General features: G+C 38.6%; 2 protein-coding genes across 2 annotated transcripts in view; one reads left to right on the top strand and one right to left on the bottom strand.

The window, feature by feature from the left end:
* Positions 1–196: 196 nt before the first annotated feature.
* zfyve19 (zinc finger, FYVE domain containing 19) lies at positions 197–13,723 on the top strand. The gene is made up of 11 exons (XM_081347871.1): positions 197–428; positions 509–630; positions 706–759; positions 840–1,003; positions 3,210–3,352; positions 4,282–4,387; positions 4,640–4,852; positions 7,610–7,686; positions 8,524–8,625; positions 10,569–10,738; positions 12,283–13,723. The coding sequence occupies exons 1-11, from the start codon at positions 375–377 to the stop codon at positions 12,362–12,364; spliced, it is 1,287 nt and encodes a 428-aa protein (XP_081203997.1). The 5' UTR covers positions 197–374; the 3' UTR covers positions 12,365–13,723.
* A 1,537-nt stretch (positions 13,724–15,260) lies between these two features.
* ppp1r14d (protein phosphatase 1 regulatory inhibitor subunit 14D) overlaps positions 15,261–27,471 on the bottom strand; it is a 14,749-nt gene continuing 2,538 nt past the window's right edge. Inside the window, exons 2-4 of the mRNA XM_081347869.1 lie at positions 18,007–18,087; positions 17,140–17,172; positions 15,261–16,194 (exon numbers count right to left, since the gene is read on the bottom strand). Of these exons, the coding sequence (XP_081203995.1) occupies positions 16,126–16,194; positions 17,140–17,172; positions 18,007–18,087 (183 nt within the window). The 3' untranslated portion in view covers positions 15,261–16,125. The remainder of the gene's footprint in view (positions 16,195–17,139; positions 17,173–18,006; positions 18,088–27,471) is intronic.

The raw sequence follows: 27,471 nt of genomic DNA, 5'->3' as shown, positions 1-27,471 counted from the left end.
AGAGTTTTGATTGTTTTATTCATAATTATTTTTAAGGTAATTTTAGGTAATTTTTTATTTTTTTTAAATACGACTCTGCATTATTCTGCATGTATTGTTTTTCCAATCCACTACAAGTCTCATCGCTGCAAGCAAAAAAAACTACATTTCCCAACACGTCTCAGTTCTCGCAGCGTTTCCTGTATTTACGTTCTCTGACTCAAGAGAAACACAATGGAGAGAATGCTGCTGAAATAGCGTCATACAGTACAATACATTTGTATTGTTCCAGAGACAACAAATAAAGATTAAAAGAATAGGTGGTACTTATTATAATCTTGAGCATTTAAAGTGTAACTACAGCATGATTCTGCGATTCCCCGAAGAATCTCACTATGGATAATCGTTGTTACTGCTGTGCATCAAAGTTCACTCTCTTCAGAAAAGAGGTTAGCGCCTAGAAATACCGATAATTTAATTGAAATGCCTTAATTCAAAAAGTGTTTGACTTGGTTTTGTGTTTTTGCAGTTGGGTTGTAAAAACTGTGGCCATTCTTTCTGCTCTGGGTGTCTGACATTCAATGCTGTTGTGCCAAAATATGGAAACAGCCAGCAGAAAGTCTGCAAACAGTGTTATGGAAACCTAACAAGGTCTGGAAGCCAAACACAGTTTACACTTCTATAGTACATTCACTAACACACAACTGACAGGTCTTTTTTGTACAGTCCAGGCAACCAGAATGATGCTGGCAAATGGTCCCCTCCTGAAAACTACAAAAAGTATGAATCTGTATCTAAGTGTCATATGTGAAATGCCCCTGTATGCCACAGGAATAACACACATCTGTGGCGTCTTACAGGCGTGTTGCTGCTCTCGAAGCCAAACAAGCTCAGCAGAATCAGCCGCCCAGACCCGGAGGTGGAAAGAACAACACTGTGAGTCGGGTTTCAACTCGAGGACTCAGTAAAGAGGACCAGGTCATCGCAGAACGACTGAACAAGCTGAAAGAGGAAACCAAGCCCAGTAAGATCTGGCAAAATCTGCTTGACTGTTTTGTCACAAAATGTAATCAACGTTTTTTATCGCCCAGTTCTAATCTGCTAATTACACTAGAAGGCATAAACACACTATAAACATTAACATTATGAATGCGCCGATACGATAACCGATAATCCTTTATATTTGAAAGCCGATAATCGTATATATAATATATATATATATATGTATTTACACCTTCTAATTTATCTCATATATGATATATATATATATATATAGGCTATATATATATATATATATATATATATAATATATTTGAAAGCCGATAACAGATATATGATATAAACGATACACACACATATACAGTACAGGCCAAAAGTTTGGACACATTACTATTTTTAATGTTTTTGAAAGAAGTTTCTTCTGCTCATCAAGCCTGCATTTATTTGATCAAAAATATAGAAAAAAATGTAATATTTTAAAATAATTGGTTTTCAATTTATTATACTTTAAATTATCATTTATTTCGGTGATGCAAAGCTGAATTTTCAGGATCATTACTCCAGTCTATCAAATGATCCTTTAGAAATCATTCTAATATGATAATTCATTATCAAAGTTGGAAACAGGTCTGCTGCTTAATATTTTTTCATAACCTGTGATACTTTTTTAGGATACTTTGATGAATAAAAAAAAGAAAAAGAAAAAAGAAAAGAAAAAAAAAGAAGCAAATGTTTTCAAGATAGAAATCTTTTATAACAACAATATACACTACTGGTCAGTAATTTGGGGTCAGTAATTTTTTTCTTTCTTTTTTTTTTAAATAAATCAATAATTTTACTCAGCAAGGATGTGTTAAATTGATAAAAAGTGATAATAAAGAAGATTTATATTTAAAAAAAAATTTTTTGATTTTGAATAAATGCAGTTCTTTTTAACCTTTTATTCATCACATATATTAGGCAGCAGAACTGTTTCCAACACTCATAATAAATCAGAACATTAGAATGATTTCTAAAGGATCATGTGATAGACTGGATGTCACATGTGACACTGAAGACTGGAGTAATGATCCTGAAAATTCAGCTTTGCATCACCGATATAAATGATAATTTAAAGTATAATAAATTGAAAACCAATTATTTTAAATTGTAATAATATATCACAATATTACATTTTTTTCTGTATTTTTGATCAAATAAATGCAGGCTTGATGAGCAGAAGAAACTTCTTTCAAAAACATTAAAAATAGTAATGTGTCCAAACTTTTGGCCTGTACTGTACATAGATAGATAGATAGATAGATAGATAGATAGATAGATAGATAGATAGATAGATAGATAGATAGATAGATAGATAGATAGATAGATAGATAGATAGATAGATAGATAGATAGATAGATAGATATAATATACCATACAGAGCCTTAAAAATTTAGATTCCAAAACAAAAGTTTATTAAGAATTAGAATCTCAAAGGATATTAAGATGTCTTTAATACCTCTTGAGTTACAGACATGCAAATTTTGGAAAAATAATAATTATGGCACTCAGACAGTATAATTCTATGCGATGATTGATGTTCAGATGTTTCTCTTTAAAAGAAAAAAGCATCATATGGATGTAAAGTGACTCACATTTGGTTTTCGACTTCTGAAAATGTGCACAATTGACCAATTTACTCATGAAGCCGCATTGAGATCTCCATATCTCTGTGATTGATCCATCGAGGGCCTTTAAAATGAAGATGCCAAAATAAAAGTTTGTTAAGAACCAGAATCTAAAAGGATATTAAGATATCTTGAATACTTCTGGAGTTTCAGGCATTCAAACTTGGAGTTAAAAACACAAGAAGTGCTTTCTTCCTATTTTTGAACGCTCACCGTTGGCATATAATGAAACAAAGATTGCTAAAGTCAACAGATTTCACTAATAGATCTACCAATCTCTGTGTAGAAATAAAATAATGATGCTGCCATCTTTCTAAAGTCGTTTTTACACCCCTGTAATTTGGCTCCAAATCTCAGGTGAAAATGGTCATTTTAACAGTTAATTACTCATGTTTCACAACATTTAATATTTTGGTTTTGTCCTTCATTTATGTATTTCTTTCACCAGAAAAAATGATCAAAATCAAACAGTTTAGCCCGGGACCTCTGGTTGAGTTGACGCGGAATGACTCTAATCCAAAATTTGATTGTGTGTCTCTGATATGTCTCTCTGTTCTCACGCAGAGTCCATCCCATCAGAGCAGGAGCTGGAGTCTCGTCTCGCTGCCCTGAAAGCTCCGGTTCAGCCCGTGCCTTCAGATAAAGACATGGAGGAGCGTCTGGCGGCTTTACAAGGAAGACCTGCGCCCTCGCAAGCCCCACCGCCTGTAACTACAATATCTGCTTTCACTTCAAGTGCCCTTATTACGCTTTTTCGAATATATTTTTCATGTTGTGTCTAATAGGGCTGTTAGTGAATATAAAAGATCAAACTAAATTGAGTTTTTGTCTCAGAAAAGAAAGAAGTGATTCTGAACTGAAACGAGTCGTCAGTAATTCCAGTCTCACTTCCTGCTGAACCTGTCTAGGTTTGAAGCTAATTTGCATAATGCCACCCGATTGGCTGAACTTAGCTCCGCCCTCAAACACTGTAGTTTCTCTGAGACTGGAAGAGTTTGGTTCGTGTTGTTCATGTTGAGAAAACGCTGTTTTCAGAGATTGATACGGTAAAACCAACGCCATCGTTACTGTTCGTATCACTGTGTGTCAAGAGCTGAGATTCAGATATGATAATGAGCATTTGGTTTCTGGCCAATCAGAGCAAAGCAGCTCTGAGAGAGGCGGAGCTTAGAGAGACTGAATCCTTGATCGAAAAAACAAATTGACGAATTGACTCCAAAACAAAACTAGAGTCTTAAAAATAGCATAATGGGGCACTTTAAAGAGTTTTATGTTCATAGAATTTAGTATTGCTCAGTTTATATTAGTATTAAATTTGTACTTTTATTAAATCTGAAGGTCATGCATCAGTGATTGCCTGCATCTGTAGCCTTTGATTGAAATGAGATGGGTTTCAGATATGATAATGAGCGTTTGGTTTCTGACCAATCAGAGCAGAGCAGCTCTGAGAGAGGCGGAGCTTAGAGAGAGACTGAATCCTTGATGGAAGCGTTTCAGACACTGAGAGAAAGAGCTGATGCTGCCGTGCAGATTATGAGGACAATAAAGTGTTTTTGATCTTGGATGCATGTGAACCTGTTGTAGAAGACTTTAAAATAGCAGAACATGTGTTTATATGGATGTTTAACTTGTGCAGGTTCATCAGCCGCCCGACAGCAGGACTCAAACAGAACAGACTAATGATCTGATCGCCCAAATGGCGGAGGAAGTTGCTATTGATGACCAGTATCCATCATCAGAGGGTATTTTGACTGAATGCAGAATTTATTCTCAGTTATGAATTTGAATCCCCCAATTTCGGTTTTATGGGAAATAATGCATGTTGCTTTTAATAGTGCGCATTGAAGTTGGTTTTACGGCACTAAATAAAAGATTAAGCCCTCATTTTGGTTAAACATTGGAGAGTTTATAAAGCAAAAGGCATCTCAAAGCCATGTGACAGTGATTTTACCATGCTTACGGTCATTTTCTTTTTCTCACTTGTGTAAATACAGACGAACCATTAAATGATCTTAATAAACAAGAGGGAGGCGGGGTGAATGAGAACGTGGATGACGGCGAGCTGTCAGTCAAACAGATGGAGGCGGAGCAAAGCCGCGTGATGGAGGAGGCCATGCAGGAGCTGAAGAAAGACAAGCGCAACGAGGAGCAGATGCGGGAGACGGCCATGAGACTCGCTGTTCTGCAGGGACTCGACCCAGAACAAGGTGCTTTACTGCTGGAGGCGATGCTCTTAGAGCGATAGGTCACACAAAAATGAAAATTAGCCCATGATTTACTCACCTAAAGCCATTCTAGGTGTTTATGACTTTCTTCTTTCCGCCAAACACAATTGGAGTTATGTTAAAAAATATCCTGGCTCTTCCAAGCTTTATAATGGGAGTGAATGGGGGGTGGGATTTTGAAGCCTAAAAAAATGCATCCATCATCATAAAAGTAATTCATACGACTCCAGGGGTTAATAAAGGCCTTCTGGAGCGAAGACATGCGTTTGTGTAAGAAAAATATCCATATTTATGACTATAATAACTGGCCTCCGGTAGCGGCCGTACGCGAGTCTAGTTCCGTTTGGAAAAGTGACCTCTGACCCGACGCATGACGAGTGACCTCCGACCCGACGCATAACGAGTGACCTCTGACCCGATGCATGACCTCTGACCCGACGCATGACGAGTGACCTCCGACCCGACGCATGACGAGTGACCTCTGACCCGATGCATGACCTCTGACCCGACGCATAACGAGTGACCTCAGACCCGACGCATAACGAGTGACCTCCGACCCAACGCATAACGAGTGACCTCAGACCCGACGCATAACGAGTGACCTCCGACCCAACGCATAACGAGTGACCTCAGACCCGACGCATAACGAGTGACCTCTGACCCGATGCATGACCTCTGACCCGACGCATGACGAGTGACCTCCGACCCGACGCATGACGAGTGACCTCTGACCCGATGCATGACCTCTGACCCGACGCATAACGAGTGACCTCAGACCCGACGCATAACGAGTGACCTCCGACCCAACGCATAACGAGTGACCTCAGACCCGACGCATAACGAGTGACCTCCGACCCAACGCATAACAAGTGACCTCAGACCCGACGCATAACGAGTGACCTCCGACCCGACGCATGACGAGTGACCTCTGACCCGACGCATGACGAGTGACCTCTGACCCGACGCATAACGAGTGACCTCTGACCTGATGCATGACCTCTGGCCTGACGAGTGACCTCTGACCCGACGCATGACGAGTGACCTCTGACTCGATGCATGACGAGTGACCTCTGACCCGACGCATGACGAGTGACCTCTGACCCGATGCATGACAAGTGACCTCTGACCTGACACATGATGAGTGACCTCTGACCCGACGCATAACGAGTGACCTCTGACCCGATGCATGACCTCTGACCCGACGCATGACCAGTGATCTCTGACCCGACGCGTGACGAGCGACCTCTGACCCGACGCCTGACGAGTGACCTCTGACCCGACGCATGACAAGTGACCTCTGACCCGACGCATGACAAGTGACCTCTGACCCGACGCATAACGAGTGACCTCTGACCCGATGCATGACCTCTGACCCGACGCATGACGAGTGATCTCTGACCCGACGCATGACGAGTGACCTCTGACCCGACGCATGACGAGTGACCTCTGACCTGACGCATGACAAGTGACATCTGACCCGACGCATAACGAGTGACCTCTGACCTGATGCATGACCTCTGGCCTGACGAGTGACCTCTGACCCGACGCGTGACGAGCGACCTCCGACCCGAAGCATGACCTCTGACCCGACGCGTGACGAGTGACCTCTGACCCGACGCGTGACGAGTGACCTCTGACCCGACGCGTGACGAGTGACCTCTGACCCGACGCGTGACGAGTGACCTCTGACCCGACGCGTGACGAGTGACCTCTGACCCGACGCGTAACGAGCGACCTCCGACCCGAAGCATGACATCTGACCCGACGCATGACGTTGGAGTAGCGTAAGCTTAGGTGAGAGCAGACGCCTCTCGCGGTTCAAATAATCTCTATTTGTAGGTATTTGCTTTCTTAAAGTCGGCATGAAACGGAAGTTGCGCTCGTTTTTTCTTCCCTGTTGTGCCGTAAATCCGAGAGAAACAAGAACAAATGTGGGCGGGGCTTGATTTTGTCTGTGGGGAATTGGTTGGATGGTTGGATGGTTGTGGTCTGCTATTGGCTGATCTCATGTGAGTGACAGCTTGCCCCGCCCTCGTCATCAGAGAAGAGACGAGATGCTGCGAGAGGAAGTTATTCTGATTCAAGATTACGATGAAGTTTATAAATAATGATGTGCACCGATAAATCATTTATAATAAACACTGCAATTTTCCGTAACAAAAAAACATCAGTTGGCTTGAAACACAAGACCGACTTCTGTACTGGAATGTATTTCTGAGCGAAATGAGGAAAAAAACTAGGACGGGACTTGATTTTAGCAGGAATAGCAAGTTATGACATTTGGATTAAAGATTACAAAAAAAAAAAAAAAAAAAAAATTATTAAAGTAAATCATGCAACAAAAAAAAAAATGCATGGATGAATCATTCACAATATGACCTGTAACATGCATTATGAAAATGAATGTTCAGTTTTGATTTCATGCCAATTTAAATCAATGCTTTGGTCTTAATGTGAACAATTAATTACTGCATTCTGAATTTCATATTCTCATCACAACGTTCTCCGCCTTTGACTTTCCTATTCTGATGAAGGCTCGTTACAGGGGAAACCACTTTACACAATCCAATCAAGTCTTAATACGTGGATATCAAACCTTTAGTTAACCACTGAATATTCTCTCAGTTGAATGCATTGCTAATGATGCTTCAAATAGATGCATAATACAACAATGTGTGTGTGTGTGTGTGTGTGTGTGTGTGTGTGTGTGTGTGTGTGTGTGTGTGTGTGTGTGTTCAGTCAGACTGTCAGATTTCCAGCAGCCTGACAGTGATGAAGAGACAGAAGAAGAGGCCATCGCCAGAGTGATGAAGAAGGTCTGTCGTCTTTATAAAACTCCTGCAAAGAACCTTTTGATCCTAACGTCCTTCTGATCTTGAACAGTAGTTTGTTGACAAATAAATATGAATTGCTATAAACTATTTCAGAGCGAGAAGAAGCTGGAATATAATAGAGTTTTTATTCGTTTTACTGCATCATTCCCATATTATTCTAACTAGGATCTGAAGTTCAGACGACCTTTATAAACTGTATTAATCTTTAAGTAATTAATTACATCTTAATAAAAGGGAAGTTTTTTATGTCCATGTTGGAAAATTTGTATATTTATGATCTTAGTTGCTTTAAAAAAACTGAATAAAATAATTTTCTCTATAATTATAATATTTATAATTTTGATATTCTGTGGGAAAAGATACAGAATAATTTGATGTGTCTGAACTTTTGTCTGGTAGTGCAACTGAAGTGTAGCGTAAACTAAGACTATTTAAAGCATTTCTGTTCATTGAAATAAAGCTGAAATAAAATAAAACTAATATTAGTCGATAAACTTTAAATGAAAATTAAAAATGTACTAAAAATAACAAACTGAAATAAAAATAAATGTAACAAATATATTAGCAATAGAAATATTTAAATAATAATAATAATAATAAAATGACAAAAGCACATAATGAAATGACAAAAAATTATAAACAGCAATTGAAAATATTAATAAAACTAAAATAACACTGTGTAAATCAGCCGACTGTGGCACTTCCCATATTAACCAGCAGAGGCCGCTCAATCCTCGAGCTCGATCTGAAGAGTGTGTGTGTGTGTGTGTGTGTGTGTGTGTGTGTGTGTGTGTGTGTGTGTGTGTGTCACATGTTCAGTTATCAGAGGAGGCGACTCTAGACGAGGCCAGCGGATACAACATCCCACCAGAGCTCAGCGGCCCAATGAACAGAGAGAAGGACCCGTCCAGCAGGAGACCGGTACGTCACACGCACAACACACACGTCACATACACAGATCACACACACGTCACACACACAACCCCACCAGAGCTCAGCGGCCCAATGAACCGAGAGAAGGACCCGTCCAGCAGGAGACCGGTACGTCACACGCACAACACACACGTCACATACACAGATCACACACACGTCACACACACAACACACACACACGTCACACACGTCACACACACACATCACACACACACGTCACATACAACATCCCACCAGAGCTCAGCGGCCCAATGAACAGAGAGAAGGACCCGTCCAGCAGGAGACCGGTACGTCACACGCACAACACACACGTCACATACACAGATCACACACACGTCACATACAAAACCCCACCAGAGCTCAGCGGCCCAATGAACCGAGAGAAGGACCCGTCCAGCAGGAGACCGGTACGTCACACGCACAACACACACGTCACATACACAGATCACACACACGTCACACACACAACACACACACACGTCACACACACACATCACACACACACGTCACATACAACATCCCACCAGAGCTCAGCGGCCCAATGAACAGAGAGAAGGACCCGTCCAGCAGGAGACCAGTACGTCACACACACAACACACACGTCACACACACACGTCACACACACACGTCACATACAAAACCCCACCAGAGCTCAGCGGCCCAATGAACCGAGAGAAGGACCCGTCCAGCAGGAGACCGGTACGTCACGCACACAACACACACACGTCACACACACAACACACACACACAACACACACACGCGTCACATACACACAACACACACGTCACACACACAACATCCCACCAGAGCTCAGCGGCCCAATGAACCGAGAGAAGGACCCGTCCAGCAGGAGACCGGTACGTCACGCACACAACACACACGTCACATACACACATCACACACACACAACACACACACGCGTCACATACACACAACACACACGTCACACACACAACATCCCACCAGAGCTCAGCGGCTCAGTCTGCTGTGATTGGTTGACTGCTCACAGAGGGCGGGGCAAAGGAGACACTGTTCGCTGTTCAGCCAATCAGATGACATTATGCAAATAAGCTTCAAACCTATGCAGGTTCAGCAGGAAGTGAGACTGGAGTTACTGACGTCACGTTTCAGTTCAGAATCACTTCTTTCTTTTAGGAGACAAAAGCTCCATTTATCTTTGACCTTTGACCTTTTACATTCACTAACAGCCCTATTACACACTACATGAAAGGTCATATCTGAAAAGCATAACAGAGGCACTGTATTTTGAGGGATTTCATCTATACAAAAAGTTGACTTTTTATGACAATTATTTTTGACATAATTATGATTTACCAAAGCATGAACTTTTATGATTTATGACATACTAGTCATAATTATCGGATAGAAAGTCAAAATACTGAATCGAAATGATGACCTAAAAATTCATAATTATTATTAAGGTCAAAAAGTCATAATTATGACTTGGAATCTTATCATTTTGACTTTGTATGACATAATTATGATTTACCAAAGCATCATTTTTTATTTGACCCTTTATGATTTACCAGTCATAATTATTGGGATATAAAGTCATTCCACAATTCTGAAGTCATAATTATGAGATAAAAGTCACAAACAAAGTTCAGCAGGAAGTGACGACTCGTTTCAGTTCAGAATCGCTTCTTTCTTTTAGGAGACAATAACTCCATTTATCTTTGACCTTTGACCTTTTACATTCACAAACAGCCCTATTACACACAACATGAAAGGTCATATCCGAAAAGCATAATAGAGGCACTGTAGTTTGAGGGATTTCATATATGCAAAATTTGTCAATGCAGTATTTACAGAGCAAGTGCATTTATAATAAAAGTCACCAAGTTTTGTATAGTTCTGATGAAGTGTGTGTGTGTGTGTGTGTGTGTGTGTGTGTGTGTGTGTGTGGCAGGTCTCGGGCCACCGTCTGCCAGCTTCTGCCTCTCAGATCCAGCGCTGTACTGATGAAGACAGTGATGAAGATGAAGATGAAGAGCTGCCCTGGTGCTGCATCTGTAACCGGGACGCCAGCATCCGCTGCCACACGTGTGACCGAGATCTGTTCTGCGCTCGCTGCTTCAGGCACGCTCACAACACACACCTTTATCATACAGACAGCTTGTGTTTAATACTTCACCTTCTTCACTAGCCCATCTCTGCCACAGAAGACAAAAGTGCATGTTGTGGTAGATTTTAATAATGATGTAAATCTAAATCATGAAATGCTGTCATAATTATCATTTAAAGTCGAACTTATGACATAAACATTCGAATTGATGGAATACTAAGTCATAAAAACAAGATAAATTGACCTAATTATGGGTTGAAAAAAAAGTTATAGTTATGACATAGTCATAATTATGAGATAAAAAGCCAGTATTATGAAATCAAGTCAGAATTATGAGATAAAAAGTCATACTTAATAAAAAGTAGAAATTGTGGAATACTAAGTCATAAAAACAAGATAAATCGACATAATTATGGGATAAAAAGTCAATATTATGACCTGAAAAAGTTATGTGCTAAGTCATAATCATGAGATAAAAAGTCATAATTATGAAATCAAGTCAAGATTATGACTTAAAAGTCGAAAAGAAATCATGGCCTAAAAAGTCATAATTCTAACATATTTCAAGTCAAAAAGTCATAATTAATAAGTCATAAATATGACTTGGTCATAATTATAAACTTAGAATCTTATAATTTGGACTTTTTATGACAATTATTTTTGACATAATTATGATTTAGCAAAGCACGATTTTTATTTTATTTTTCTAACTATGACATACAAATCATGATTATTGGATAGAAAGTCAAAATTCTAATATACAAAGTCATAATTATGAGTGAATTATGAATGAATTTTAACATCGAACGGAAATCGAAGTCAAAAAGTCTCATCTTATTTTGACTTTTTATTACATAATTATGATTTACCAAAGCATGATTTTGTTTCCCTTTTATGATATACCAATCATAATTATTGGGATAAAAAGTTAAAATTCCGACATCAAAAGTTATAATTATGAGATAAAAAGGCATAATTATGAAATAAAATTGAACGTTATGACATAAAAGTCAGTTATGACTTTTTTTTATAATTATGGCTTAATATCTGAACATTTACACTTTTTAAAAACATAAAAAAATTGACATTATTATTTACTAAAGCATGATTAAGCATAATTATGACACAAAAAGTTTTAATTATGAAATACTAAGTAAAAAGGCAAAATTATGAAATAAAAACAACTCATAAATATGACATAAGTCAGAAATATGAAATAAAGTCAAAACGATGAGGCATAATTATGACTTTCTGTGTCATAATTATGACTTTGAATCTTATCAATATTTGTCACTTTTTATTTCAATTATTTTTATGACAAGAAAAGGTTTTTCTTTTTCTTTCTTTTTTTCTTTGACATACCAGTCATAATTATTGTCCAGATTTGATATTTTGAGTTTTGCTTTCCTCTGAATCTCGGCGCATTGAACATGTAGACGTTCAGGAATCATCAAGTGTTGTTTTCCACGAGATCTTGCCGCGTGAAATGTGTCGCATATTGAACATACTGATCTTGCAATATTAATCTGTGTCATATGTTTCTGTCTTTCTGCCACAGGGAAGGTCACGACAAGTATGACAGGAAACAGCATCGCACGGCTACATATACGGCCCCTAAGAAAGGCAAGAAGAAAACATGAGCCTGCGCAGAAATATATATATATATTAACACACATCACTCTACATGCTTCTGACCTAGACCTCTCCGATAGCCAGCAGAAATAATAATAATGTTGCTTATACATGTTGTGGAAACACGAAGCAGCCTTAGACTCCAGATTGTTCAAAGTCTCGGTGGATCACGAGAGTCTCAGAATGATTTGTTTGGTTCGGCTTTGACCGTAATGTAAGGGTCTGTAAATGGAAAACTGGATCATTCAGACTTAAACCTTCAATAAAAGAGACTTGAACTCTGACAGCAGGTCATGTGATCTAGAGAACCAGTCATGTGGTTCATCATTTCACATGCATCTGAATGAATGAATGGCTTTTCATTTACACACAACACCAATAATTCCTCATGTCAGCTGTTAGTTTGCATGAATAAGTGGCGTTTGTCTGTGTGTGTGTCCTGTGGCACGTGTAGAAATGATTGTTTCTCTAATCTGTACTCGCCTATTATTCTCTTTTACAAAGTCTTGATGTGGTTTTTGGTCTCTTCTAGAACTTGAATGTTGATTATTCTCCTCATATTCTCCATTGTTGCGGCTCCTCTCTTCCCAGTCTGTCAGTAACGCTCTGTTTACTTCCTGTCTCTATGAAGCCCCTCCTTCTGAAAAGCACACTGTGCTCTGATTGGTCGGCTGGATCAGTGTGTTGTGATTGGTCGAGCGCTTCGAGTGTGTTTGGGAAATGTCCCGCCCCTTCCCATAACCGGCAGTTTAACACACTACTAACTCACTCAACCAGGCCCCGCCCCTTTATTCTGCGTATTAATTATTTAAATGAGGAATATTGTGGCGTGTTCGTTCCCGGAAGAAACTCAAGACTACAATGGAGGCGTTTCAGGGAGTTCAGAAACACTGACACTGATATAGAGAAGAACTGGAGCTTTTTCATGTTCGAACAGCAACATTACACACTGAAGAGAGAGGATCATGGGAAATATCATGATAGATCCGGAGACTTCTATGTCTTCATTAGAAGCTGTTTGTTGTTTCTTTGCTCTTTACATTGTGTCTTATGTTTGCTGGCATTTCCATGTTGTCATGCATAATTAAAGGGACAGTACTGAGAGCGAGCAGAGCGCTGTCAGGTGTTCTCACACACACACACACACACACACACTGCTGACAGGAAGTGAGTGCATTAGTGCTGAGAGATGCTGGCGTTCTCTGGAGACGCCTCATGACTTCACTGCGGTGTTGTGGGATATTATTACCTGTTTTGTGCTTTAGATTTTTCTCAAATTCATTGACATTGAGCTCTGGCACAGATAACTGCAGAAATAAACAAATAAATAAATAAATAAATGAATGAATGAATAAATGGATAAAGGTGTCTTTTGTGTAAGATTTGTATTACACACACGCAGGGTTTTGGGCGAAGCACAGCTTTTATTAGCTGGTGTCAAGTGTTGGCACTTTATGACCTCATTAACTGTGTGTGTGTGTGTGTGTGTGTGTGTGTGTGTGTGTGTGTGTGTGTGTGTGATGTGTGGACATGTTTTTCTACACCGATGGGGACTTAAACCTGAATGCACACAGACTCATGGGGACTCGTGTCACCGTGGGGACCTAAATCGAGGTCCCCATGGGAACAAAAGCTTATAAATGATACAGAATTAGTTTTTTTGAAAATGTAAAAATGCAGAATGTCTCCTGTGATGGGTAGGTTTAGGGGTAGGGGCAGTGTAAGGGGATAGAATATACAGTTTGTACAGTATAAAAACCATTACGTCTATGGAGAGTCCTCACAAAGATAGTGCACCAGACATGTGTGTGTGTGTGTGTGTGTGTGTGTGTGTGTGTGTGTCTGTGTTTCAACACACTACTAACATGTCTCTGTTTGTTTGTGTGTGTGTGTGTGAGTAAGTGTGTGTGTACAATAGACCAGTGTTTGTCCTTCGGCTCACATACATTCTATACTTCAGATGCAAGGACAGTCATGGAGCCTTTAGTCGTGTTTTATACTTTACTTTGCTATTTTATTTGACTTTACATTTATAATTTTATTTGATCTTATTTTCTTTTGTTTTATTATTTTACTTTACTTTTTATTTTACTTATATTTTATTACTTTTTATTCTTTTATTTTATCTTATTTTACTTTTATTTGAATATTTTTATCTTAATTGTTTTTCTATTTCATCTTATCATTTGATTAGATTTAGAGCATTACACTTGTATTGAAACTGTTGAGTTCTGAATCTTCTCTGGTTTAACCTTCATCATCTTCATCATCATCATCACAGTGAACCGCTGAGGTCAATGAATAAACCCAGAAATGCTGACATAATAGTTAAACTTCAACAGCTCTTCACTTTTATTATCACTGCGCACTTGTGCTTTCTCCAGCGCGCGTTTACTGCTCTGTTTACTGCGGTGTAATACTGTGTGTGTTAGATCTCACTGACCTCGTGCACTTTGGGTTTGTTAATGTGTGTTTTCTCCATCTGATTTTGAATATGATCATATGATTCAAGCTTTAATCAAGCATAAACATACATTAGGAATATTCTGGGTTATGTACAGAATCTGTGACATTGACTACCAAAGGTAAATATATGGTAAATATATGTATTATGGGATGATGTGAAAAAGGTTAGGTTATGTGTGATTTTTTTTTTCACTCAGTCTCATGCAAACGTGTGTTATTGTGTTTAAAAAGCATAATTATAGATATTTTAATTGATCGTTTATTTGTAGTGTTGTTGACTGACCCCATAAACCTCCATTGTAAGTTAATTAGTGCAAGTGCACATTTTTTGGACAAAGTTTTAACCCAGAATATTCCACACTAATGTCACAGTGTTTGAGTTGTGCAGTAAATATAATAGTTTTAAAGTGTAGAACTGAAATCAGACAATAGCAGAATGTAAGAAAGAAATCCTAGATTTATCAAGAACTAAATGTATGCTCTTGATCTAAAATCTTAAAATTGTTTATTGTTACATACAACACTTGTCAGAACAAAATATATATAAATAGGGAACAAAATGTACATGTCACAAAAAAAAAAACATCTCCTTTGAGTAATAATAGGCAATGCAACTCTACATCTGCTAGGAGAAACTGTACAGAATTATTAGTGGTCTGAAACACAGTTTATGGAAGCTTCCGTCATAGACCCATGTGTGCAGTGAATTATTATAGTTCTACTGTAGAAACATCCACAGACAGACACTCAACGCACTACACATACTGGGAGAATCGTGGGCGGGATAACTGCTGAGGGTGGAGCTTTCAGGGGCGGGGCTGGGGTGTTGAGGGCGGAGCCAGTGCCGTTGAGGGCGGAGCCAGTGCTGTTGAGAGCGGTGTCGAGGGTGGAGCCGGTGTGTTGAGGGCGGAGCCAAGGCTGTTCAGGGCAGAGCCAGGGTGTCAAGGGTGGAACCGGGGCTGTTGAGGGCGGAGCCTGGGTCTTGAGGGTGGAGCCTGGACTGTTGAGGGCAGAGCCTGGGTCTCGAGGGTGGAGCCAGGAGTGTCAAGGGTGGAGCCGGGGGTGTTGAGGGCGGAGCCTGGGTCTCGAGGGTGGAGCCTGGGCTGTTGAGGGCGGAGCCTGGGTCTCAAGGGTGGAGCCAGGGCTGTTGAGGGCAGAGCCTGGGTCTCGAGGGTGGAGCCGGGGGTGTTGAGGGCGGAGCTGGGGGTGTTGAGGGTGGAGCCAGGGGTGTTGAGGGCGGAGCCAAGGTGTCGAGGGCGGGGCGTTTCACTTCATCAGGAAAAATCCAGACTTTGACCTAATACTATTTCTTCAGAGATCCTGACATCTTACGAAGTCCCTTCATCCGATAGAGCAGCCCATTGATAAAGTCCTGTGGAGTTAAGACCATTACGTTTTAAAGTTAAAACCATCTGTGGTCATGTAACTTACAGTCTATCAATAGATATTACAGTGGCAGTTTTACTTTCTTTTTCTGCTAATCTGATTTTATCGGGAATTTTTATCTATATTGAACAATATTAAATGGCTATCTAATTTCAATTTCCCCCAAAAAAATCATGCTTTGGTAAATCATAATTATGAGATGAAAAGTTTAGATTAGGACATAATAAATCCAAATGATGTCAAGTTATATTTATGAGATGAAAAGTGACAGTTATGACATACTAAATCATATTTATCAGATTAAGTTGAAATTATGAGACAATAGGGCAAAATTATGAAATACTAAGTAATATTTGACACAAGTCGAAATTTTGAGATAAAGTCGAAATTGTGACCTAAAAAGGCAAAATTATGACAAGTAAACATTATGAGACAGTCACAATGACATAGTAAGTCATAATTATGACAAAAAAAATTAATTATGAGACAAAAAGTCACAATTATGACATATTTACATATCACATAACATCATATTTGACAAAAGTAAAAAAAATAAATATAAAATGTCGAAAATTAAGGACATTAAGTCATATTTCTGACATAAAAAGTTGAAATTATGTCATTATACCATAGAAAGTCATAATGTCTGCTTTATCTCTTATGACTTAAATGTCATCATTTTGACTTTTTATGTCATAATTAAGATTTACCAAAGCATGATTTTTTTTCTGTGGTTTCCAAAACTGAAATCAGCTGAATAATGCTACTATCGTCTTTAGATAGTATTTGTTCCATAATTAAAGAACTTAAATGCAATAATGTTTATCACTGTGAAGCTGCTTCTCATGTAAAGCGCTATAGAAATAAAGCATGAATAATTGGTTAATAAGTGGAAGTGCATAAGAAAGCTGTTTGTAAGAGTTGGTCTTACCTCTTTTGGCTTTCCACATTCCTGCAAAAGCTCCTGTTAAAACAGAAGAGCAGGAACAATATCTGTTCACATGTGAAGTCATAGATTCATATTGATGCACTTTTGCAAGCAGTGGCTTCTCTTCCCATGCAATGGTTATTTGTTTTCTGCTACACTCTCAAAACTAAAGCTTCCAAAAGTGGCTTTTCACAGCAATGCCGTAGAAGAACCCAAATAACCTTTCAATGAACACTTCTTAAAAGAAAACATTTTCACTATAAAGAATCTTCCGTGGAATGGAAAGATTCCGTGCATCTGGTGCTCTTCTGATTTTTGTTTTTTCATATTTTTTTTCTTCATCGGAATGATACGAAACTTGGTAAAGGTTTTGACACTTGCTATGTGAAGACAAAAAAATAAATAATCATGAGGTTAAATTGTCCTAAAAAAAATAGTCACACACGTGCTCCTCGCGGTCAAAAATGAGCGCATTGGAAATGAATGGGAAACTTTTGATACTGCAGCCAAACAAAATCTTGAGATATCAAGCTTTGATTTTCTCACAGCTTTAGAGTAAAATATGTTTATGTTAACATGTTAACAATAAACATAAAATTCAGTAACTTTTTTTTAAGTTGGAAATGTAATTTTCAGGTCGCTCAAAAAGTGAATATGGGTTATAAATATAGCGTAAATATAATTTACTACCATAAAATCCCCTAAAAATACAAAATATTAAATAAAAAATAAAATCGAACTGAAATATAGTACATTAATTTCATTGAAATAAAAAAATAAATTTCGGTAATTTTTGTCCGACACGCGAAGACCACCAGAGGTGTTCATGGAAGCATCGATGCCAGTAAAGAAGCTTTATTCTGAACGTACATGCAGTCTAGATCTCTGCTCTTCATCCGTCAGCTCCAGAAGTTCATCGATGTCGATCTCCAGCTCGGGAATCTCTTCCTCCTGCACACAAACAATCAAACGCTCATTATTGCATCTATCTGCTTTTTTTAAATGGCAAAACAAATGAGTTATTAAAGCATTAGTTCACTTCAAAATTAAAATGTCCAGATAATTTACTCTCCCCACGTCATCCAAGATGTGCATGTGTTTCTTTCTTCAGTCGAAAAGAAATGAAGGTTTTTGAGGAAAACATTCCAGGATTTTTCTCCATAGTGACTTCAATGGGGTCCAACAGTCCAAACGATCCCAGCCGAGGAATAAGACTCTTATAGCCAAACCATCGGCCATTTTCTAAACAAAATGAACATTTATATTACCTACTTTTTAACCACAAATGCTCGTCTTGCACCAGCTGTTATGCGCCACTCATTACGTAATCGTCAAGTTGAAAGGTCACGCGTGTTCCGTGTACCAGAAATGTAGAGTTGGGCGAAAAACTCCATCTTATTTTCTCCTCCAAAATCGTACGACATCGTTGTTTTACCTTTTATTCATTTTATAAATGGCGTTTGACTTAGTCTTTGCACGTTCGGTTTGTAAACACTGGGTCTGTTCTTCCGCCTACGTCCCGCGTGACTTTCCAACGTGATTACATGTGTCGCATCACAGCTAGTGCAAGACGTGCATTTGTAATTAAAAAGTATATAAATGTTTATTTATTTTTTATAAAATGACTGATGGTTTGTCTAGATAAGACTCTTATTCCTCGGCTGGATCGTGTCAAGCTGCACTGAAACTCACATTTGGACCTTCTACCCGTTGGACCTCATTTAAGTCACTATATGGAGAAAATCCTGGAATGTTTTCCTCAAAAACCTTCATTTCTTTTCGACTAAAGAAAGAAACACAAGCACATCTTGGATAGCGTGTGGGTAAGTAAATTATCTGGAAATTTTCATTCTGAAGTGAACTAATCCTTTAATTATGAAAGTGACTGGTCTAGAGATACTGCAGATCTCATCAAACTATACAAACTTGAGCCATGATTTAATGTGTCCAACTGATGTAAGAGTCACGCTATTGTAATCTATAAGAAAATCTGATTATGAGAAAGAGTTTAGGCTCTCATGGGCATTAAATTTCATTAACGCTTACGGCTAGATTACAGATAATCCACCGTGTTCATATAAATGATTTAATGTGATTATGCTTTACCATCTCACACTTGAGCAGTGAGATTGTGCTGTGAGATTGAAGCTCAGAGTGTTTGTTGCATCACATCTCTGCTGGAGTCTTTAATGGATCCGCTTTTAAAAGCATCTCAAATCAGAGAGAAGAGCAACGATGACCCCGAGAGTGACACGCATTACCAGCCGCTGCACACATCAACATTACAGCAACTGTACAGGAACTGCTGTGGTAGCAGGGCGCTAATGACCTGCTGTTTCTATCGGGATGCGTTTATACCCGTCACATTATTCCTGTAATTTATTCAAACAAACATAGTTTATAACACACTGCATGACTACTACTGTATGGCACTATTAAACATACTGTATTGCTTAACATGTTGTTTATATTGGCAATACAATGATCAGACATTCTGAATGACCAGAAGTCAGTGTTGTTATTGTTGACTAAATCTAAAACTGTCTAAAAAAAAAAAATATATATATATATATATATATATATATAGGCCTATAGATCGATGAAAAACTTAAAACATTTAAATAAAATTTTGAAATGTTGCATTGACAACTAACAAAAATAAAATAGTTGAAATATTAAAATGACAAACTAAAATGGAAATAGAAAAAAATTAAAGCTAAATAGAAATATTTTCAATAGACGAATAAACATGACAAAAGCACAAATTACTAATACTTAAACTAAAAGCGCATTTAATAAAATGAAACTTAAAAAACGTAAACAAAATAGTAATATTTACAACTAATTTAAATAAATTAAGCTGAAGAACTAAAACTGAAGTAAACATGAGTTCAAGCAAAATAGAAGTATTTTGTAAAAAAAGAATGACTAAAGTACAAATGTCATACTTAAACTAAAGGCACATTTAAAATATCAATAGGCCTACATCTTAAACAGCTGAAATAAATAAATAAAAATAACTTAAACTTAAATGAAAAAATATCCTTACAACTGACTGAAATAAAATAAGTTGAAGTACTAAAATGACTAAAACTTTATAAAGAAAAAATAAAGAAAAATATAATTATTTTTAAAAAAGAATAAAACGATAAAAGCAGATTACTGAAAAAATAATTCAATATATGAATACATACATTAATACATTTAATAATAAAGCTGAAATAAAATCAAACTTAAAAACAAAAGTAATGTTGCATTGACAACTAATTGAAATAAAATAGGTTGAAGTAGCCTACTATGTCTAAAACTAAACTTGAAATAAAAATAAACTAAAGATAAATAGAAATATTATTACACTTGCTAAAATTAAAAAAAGCTATACACACTTTAATGGTTCACTGTAAAAAATTTGCTGTAGTTTTGCAGCTGTTTGCCAGTAACTTACTGTAGATTTAAATTTATTTTATTTACTGGCAACAGTTTGTTCAAAGTTAAATGAACATTAAACATTAACAAGTCTTTGTCTTTAAAGAATAAAATTATAAAATAACAATCTAATGCAAAGCATTCTGGGAACCAGAAATCTTCATCAACCTTTTTCTGTTTTTTTTCCTTCAGATTTTGGTTCCCAGAATGCTTTGCATGAGGATGTTATTTTAGTTTTATTCTGTAAAGATAAAGACTTGTTAATGTTTAATGTTCATTTAATTTTGAACAAATTGTTGCCAGTAAATAACATCAATTTAAATCTACAGTAAGTTACTGGCAAGTAGCTGCCAGTAATACTGTAATTTCTACAGATTTTTCTAACAGTGTAGGCCTAGTCAAATAATAGTGAAATAGCATTCGATCTTTTTAACTCAACCCCATGTTGTTCTGAGCAGTTATGACTTTTGTTTTTCCAAGTTTAGCCTCATGAATTTTGTGGTAATTTTGTCTGTACAGCTCCTGATCTCTGTTTGCTTTCATTATAGAAAAAAACAGCGTGAACATTCTGACATTCCTGCAGGTTTGGATCAATTATTCCTCTAAAGTCACAGGGATGGAGGGAGTGTTTTTGCTCTCTGCTAGCGTTAGCATGTTTGTTGTGTTTTTAATGAGATTTCCCGGGATGTCGAGCTGCTGATTCCCTAATGTGGATCCGTTAATCTGATCTTCCTTCCCGGGTTTCCTGCCGCTCAGAGCTTCAAAACACGAGGGACACAAATAAATACTACAAAGCATATAATGTGGAAATATTCTCCTGAAACATTGCTGGATCTTTGACCCCGGAGAATATGAGTAGGCTACAAATACACGACCATGTACAAAAAAATAATAATAATTTGGTTCAAAATTAAGTCAGTATCATCAATCCTTTTTCCAAAATGTGATTTTGTCTTACCCTGATTCACTATGGTAAGCCTATCGTTAGTGTTTTTATTTTATAACCTGAAGGGAGGGTTTTCGCGGGATATTGCGTGCATATTAACATATCTGAGTTCAAGTAGCCTAATGGAGAAAACCATGTGTTGCCATGACTTATGGATCAGATATTTTTTTACAGTATGGTAATCATATTATCTGCCAAATTATCATAGTTACTTCAATTAGCTTTACAAATCCGGTGCTACTAATGATAAGATCAAACCTATAGCACTAAGTATTAAAGGCACACTGTCAGACTAGGAGTCCACTTCTGTCCCCCAAGGTACAATCTACACTAACAGGCTTATTACTAAACTAATAGTTAATTTTAATTATTATTCTCAGAACACAAGTGGCAGAAATCATGTTTGTGCATGTCCACATAACGGCAGTAAATAGTGCACTTCTTCATGCTTTACTGCAAGTGCATCATAAACTAATTCCATGCAACTTTTACATTTCTCCTTTTGTGTTCTGAAAAAGAATAAAGTAAACACAGCATGATACAAAACACTTGAGTGAGAAAATGACTGATGTTTCGTCTTTTCACCCTAGCAACCACATAGCAACACTCTAGCGACCCAACCTCTCATGCGTCTTTTGAAATAGTTTCTTCAAACTCATACTAATACTCAGCTATATCATGTTACTAAAACCCAAAAACGTGATTTGAGGTTGGGCAGAGTAACTGCAGGCTCCAGTGAGTTCATGCATAAATTTGAGATGCTCATGAATAATGCAGCGGTTGACACAGTGGGCGGAGTTACAGGCTTCCACACGGAAGCGTCAGAGAACCTTCAAAGTGAAACCCTTCCTCCGGGCCATGAAATATTCACCATCATCACCAAAACATGGACAAACGCACTGCCACTCCCAAACCACAGCCAGCTGAACCTTTCATTCTCAAGCTCTTTATAAAACTGTGCACAACATCATCTGCTGCCTTAATAGAAATACTCTGATCTGATATAATGATCCACTATACATTTATTAATGATAGGCAAGATAGACAATTGTTTTTCCATGCACTGGTCAAACTTTTCAGGTTGTATTGTTTCAGAAAAGTGGAAAACACATCCAAAGTAGCGTTTATTTTACCTATATGTGTCGGTAGATTTCAATTACAATACAAATCTTTACAGGTAGTGAGTTTGAGTCAGAAATCTCCAATTCAACTCTACAGATTTATTCATATCTATATTCTGAAGGTTTGTTCATATTCCTAAAAACACAATGAATTTGTGACTCAATGAATCCCATGGCCTCTATATGTTGACAGTATTTTCTGATTTATAGTGATGAAAAGAGAAATCCAGTAAAACCTTTATATGTCAACAAAATGAAACAAGAATTTTGATCCTGGCTTTATGCAATGTTAAAATTTCAGCTCTGGAAATGTATGCATATTAGTGCATATTTAATTAGATGATGCATCATTTGCATACAAATTGTAATAAAAATTGTCATTTGCATACATTGTAATCAATTAACTGGGGCAGTATGATGATATTGTTAGTTAATTTTTGAACCTATTGACCTTGCCTTAAGCTCATCTGCAGTGTAGATGCATTATATCAGTGAGATGCACAGAAAACATGGAAGTGTGCTTTTTAAATAGAGCTGTATGAAGGTAATATGATGCCATAAAGAATCGCATGCGCAAGATTTGTGAAAGTGTACATAGGATTCCAAGCGTGAATTAAATTTGTGTGTGCAAGAGAAGATTTGTAAAGGTGTAAATCAGCTTTCAAGTGTAAGAAAACAATATTTGCAGGATTTTACTGTTATTTGTAAGTGTTATTCATGTATTGTGAAACTGCAGCTTCATGCTAACGCAAAATAAATAGGATCTGTATTCCTCTGACTTCCATTTTTCCATGCTTACACTTTTGGCACGTTTTGTGCGCACAGATAAAGCCAAAAGCTTTGCAAGCCTGTGAACAGCAATTTGCAAGCGAAAACAACAGAGTCAAGAAGACAGAGCTGCTTTATCATGTATTTGGGACACAGCAGACGTTCCCCCTCAAAGCACACTCCGTTTAAATCCCCAGAAAATAAAGATAAAACCCAGTGTTTCTGTACGTGTGTTTGTCAGCAATCAGTCAATGTGTCATCTGACGGCTACAGTAGAGTAAACACACACACACACACACTGAAGAGATGCTGGACATCTGCCACTAAACTCAACATTTTCTCTCTCACACACACACACACACACACACACACACACACTGAAGAGATGCTGGACATCTGGCACTAAACTCAACATTTTCTCTCTCACACACACACACACACACACACACACACACACACACTGAAGAGATGCTGGACATCTGGCACTAAACTCAACTCACTAAACTTTCTCTGACTCACACACACACACACACACACACACACACACACACACACACACACACCATGCTGAACGATCTCCAGCGCTGAATGCTTGCATGTCCCATATGTCCTTGAGTTTAATAGTAACCGGGTCAGACATTAACCAGGACACCAGCGACCCGCATATTTATAATGTGGCAGCAGCTGAAATCATTTCCTCTGTTCTTTTAATCTGTTATCTAACATTAGATTTATTCTCATCTTATTCTAGCTCTGTCTGGTGATGCGTTTAGTGACCTCGCTCTATCAGAGGTGAGTGTTCGATGTCCCGGCTAACGAAGAGTGAAAAGGTTTTTCTGTGATCATTCAACAGGCCTGGTTTTTAAATGTTTTAGAGGCTTTTGTACAAACATTCCATTTTATCATTTTGGAAACATTATGAGAACGTTACTTTTGAATGTTCTCTGAACTTCTGAAACAAGTTGCGACATTTAAAAAAAAAAAAAGAACTAGAAAAAAAAACTTTCCATGAATGATGTATGAATACTTTTTGCTGCCGTTTTGAGAACATTATTAAAGACCAGTTAATGTCGAACGAACATTATATTAATGTTACTGGAAGAGTGTTTGTTCATAACTTTGAGAGAACCTTGACAGAACGTTCTGGGACGGAACTAACATGCAGTCGATGTTGATGAAAAAGTAATAAACCACTGAATGTGATCAACTCTCAATAATAATTTATCATTAAAATCTACAGTGACCAGCAGAGAGCCGAACAATCAAACAGTGACTTTTTTACATTATAGCAGTGACTGATATCTTGTGCTTTATTTACAGCTATTTCTATATGTTTATGTTTTCATTTCAGACATAATTGTTCATATTGAAAATTTCTTTGAATGAATTGGTTTATTTGAGGTATTTGATGCAATTGCAAGACAAACATAGCTATTACATAAGAAATATACTCTCATAAGGGAAAAAATGCCTGCGTTTCTGGTACTGAATTCTGGTTCAATTCTAACCAATTTTTGGTACTGAAGCAATGAGGAATCAGCAATAATTCCTTGATACATTTACATTTATGCATTTGACTTACATTGCATTCAATCTATATATTTTGTTCAGTTCATGCATTCCCATACTAGCATCGTGCTCTATTTCTTGAGCAATGTGTTTTTCTGGTCTCATGTAAGACAGCTTTACCCCAGTGTACGGCCTGCTGTCATGTGCAAGATATCATATCACAAAAGCACATGGTGCAGATTGTCATGTTATCAGGGTGGTGTAGACTAGTGATGGTAAGTGAAAGGCTTTAGGTTCAAACCCCTCCAGTGCATTGAGTAGAGTGTTATTCCTGTAGCTCAGATACTAGGGCATGGGTTCGATTCCCAGGGAATGCATGAACTGATCACGAGTACCTTGAATGCAATGCAGTTCCCTTTGGATGAAAGCATCTGCCAAATGCATGAATGTAAATGAGTCCTACTTTTCTCCTGTTATCTCTATTAATAGACAAAGTTGTGTTTATCTGACCATAAATCTCAGTGTGCACATTAAAAATTTCCAACTGAGGAACGATAGTTTGACATTGACAGCCAATCAGAATCCCTCCTGCTTTAAAGAGCTTGAGCATTTAAAACAGCAGATGACAAAACTGCAGTGCACTTAGAATAAACAGAGCGTTAACATGCATTGGTGTGGTAGTTATCATTCTTAGTGAGAACGTGCCTTAACAGTCCAAGCACAACCATCATGGTGCATGCAAATACTGCCACAGGTTTGGTAAATGATTGCAGAATTCAGGTGTTCGTTTGTGTCTGTGCCGAGATCGGCATTAGATCACCTGACTGTGGTTATATTTGGCTGCAGGGTTATATTTTGGCACATGTGAGAGGAATGCTGGGAAAAAAACAGCTTGATCTGTTCAAATAGCCTATCATCACCTTCTCCTCTAATGTCACCGTGTCCTCAGCGCATTCAAGTAAATGTCACTGTCACATCATGATCACACGCATCTCATCAATGCTGCTCTGCCTCCAGCTCAACCAACCGGAGTCCTGTTTCCATGGTGACGGGATGCACAGCGCAGATACACACTTTCTGATGTAACGTGGCAGATGTTGCGTGTTCCCAGATGCTCATGACTCGTCATCACCAGCGAATCATGACGTCAGTGGAGATACTGATTAGAGTCTGATCTCTGTGTGCTTTAAGTAATGTTCTGGGATCAGTACAACTTAACCTACATGAGCGGCATCTGTGAGTCTGTGACATGCTGTCGTTTTCAATCACCCCTCAGTTTGTTAAAACAACCAGGAATGCGCTTGGAAGGTCTGTGAGGCACTTGTATATAAATTGCTTTGTGCAAACATTGTTATTTGATCTGTAAAGTGTCTAGTCTTTTTTATGTTTAGGATGATAGTTCCTGAAGTTTACTCTATGTAGACAGTACCCTTTTTAGTAGTCTTATACATATTATTCACATAGCACAGACTAGAGACTGTGGTCATTGGCGCCCTTGTTAGTGCACCAACCTCCCATGCCGGAGACGCCGGTTTGAATCCCGCACGAAGAGAGGAGAGTACTAGGAACGGAGAGGTTATATTTGGTGCCGTGACCTGGATGGGAGTGAGGTTTAGGGGGGACAGTGTAACGGAGGTTAGCTAGAAAGAGCTGTGTGGGTAAACCTCACTCCCCTGATCTCCAGAAACCTCACTCCTCCTATGCTGGAGACGCTAGTTCAAATCCTGCATGGAGAGAGGCAAGTAGGACCGGAGAGGTTAAATTGGGTGCCGTGACCCGGATGGGACTGAGTTTAGGTTTAGGGGGGAGAGTGTAAACCTCACTCCCTTGTCCTCAAGAGGTACGCTGACGATTTAGGGGGGGAGAGTGTAACGGAGGCAAGCTAGTAAGAGCTGTGTGGGTAAACCTCACTCCCCCGATCTCCAGAAACCTCACCACTCCTTTGCCGGAGACACCGGCTCAAGTCCCGCACAGAGAGAGGCGAGCAGGAACTAAGAGGTTATATTTGGTGCCGTGACCCGGATGGGAGTGAGGTTTAGGGGGGAGAGTGTAACGGATGGCAAGCTAGTAAGAGCTGTGTGGGTAAACCTCACTCCCCTGATATCCTGAAACCTCACCACTCCTTTGCCGGAGACACCGGCTCAAGTCCAACACAGAGAGAGGCGAGTAGGAACCGAGAGGTTATATTTGGTGCCGTGACCCGGATGGGGTCTTCTTGTAAACTTCACTCCCCTGATATCCTGAAACCTCACTCCTCCTATGTCGGAGACGCTGGTTTGAATCCCGCACGAAGAGAGGAGAGTACTAGGAACGGAGAGGTTATATTTGGTGCCGTGACCTGGATGGGAGTGAGGTTTAGGGGGGACAGTGTAACGGAGGTTAGCTAGAAAGAGCTGTGTGGGTAAACCTCACTCCCCTGATCTCCAGAAACCTCACTCCTCCTATGCTGGAGACGCTAGTTCAAATCCTGCATGGAGAGAGGCAAGTAGGACCGGAGAGGTTAAATTGGGTGCCGTGACCCGGATGGGACTGAGTTTAGGTTTAGGGGGGAGAGTGTAAACCTCA

The sequence above is a fragment of the Scardinius erythrophthalmus genome (genome assembly GCF_964197995.2).
Source record: "Scardinius erythrophthalmus genome assembly, chromosome: 19".
Classification (NCBI taxonomy): Eukaryota; Metazoa; Chordata; class Actinopteri; order Cypriniformes; family Leuciscidae; genus Scardinius; species Scardinius erythrophthalmus.
This window is presented reverse-complemented; position numbering and strand designations above follow the sequence as displayed.

Excerpts from the sequence above, each read along its gene's own strand:
- zfyve19 (XM_081347871.1), top strand. The coding sequence starts at position 375 with ATGGATAATCGTTGTTACTGCTGTGCATCAAAGTTCACTCTCTTCAGA. Across the intron at positions 631-705 it reads TGTTATGGAAACCTAACAAG|TCCAGGCAACCAGAATGATG; the intron begins GTCTGGAAGCCA and ends TTTTTTGTACAG. Across the intron at positions 4,388-4,639 it reads CCAGTATCCATCATCAGAGG|ACGAACCATTAAATGATCTT; the intron begins GTATTTTGACTG and ends GTGTAAATACAG.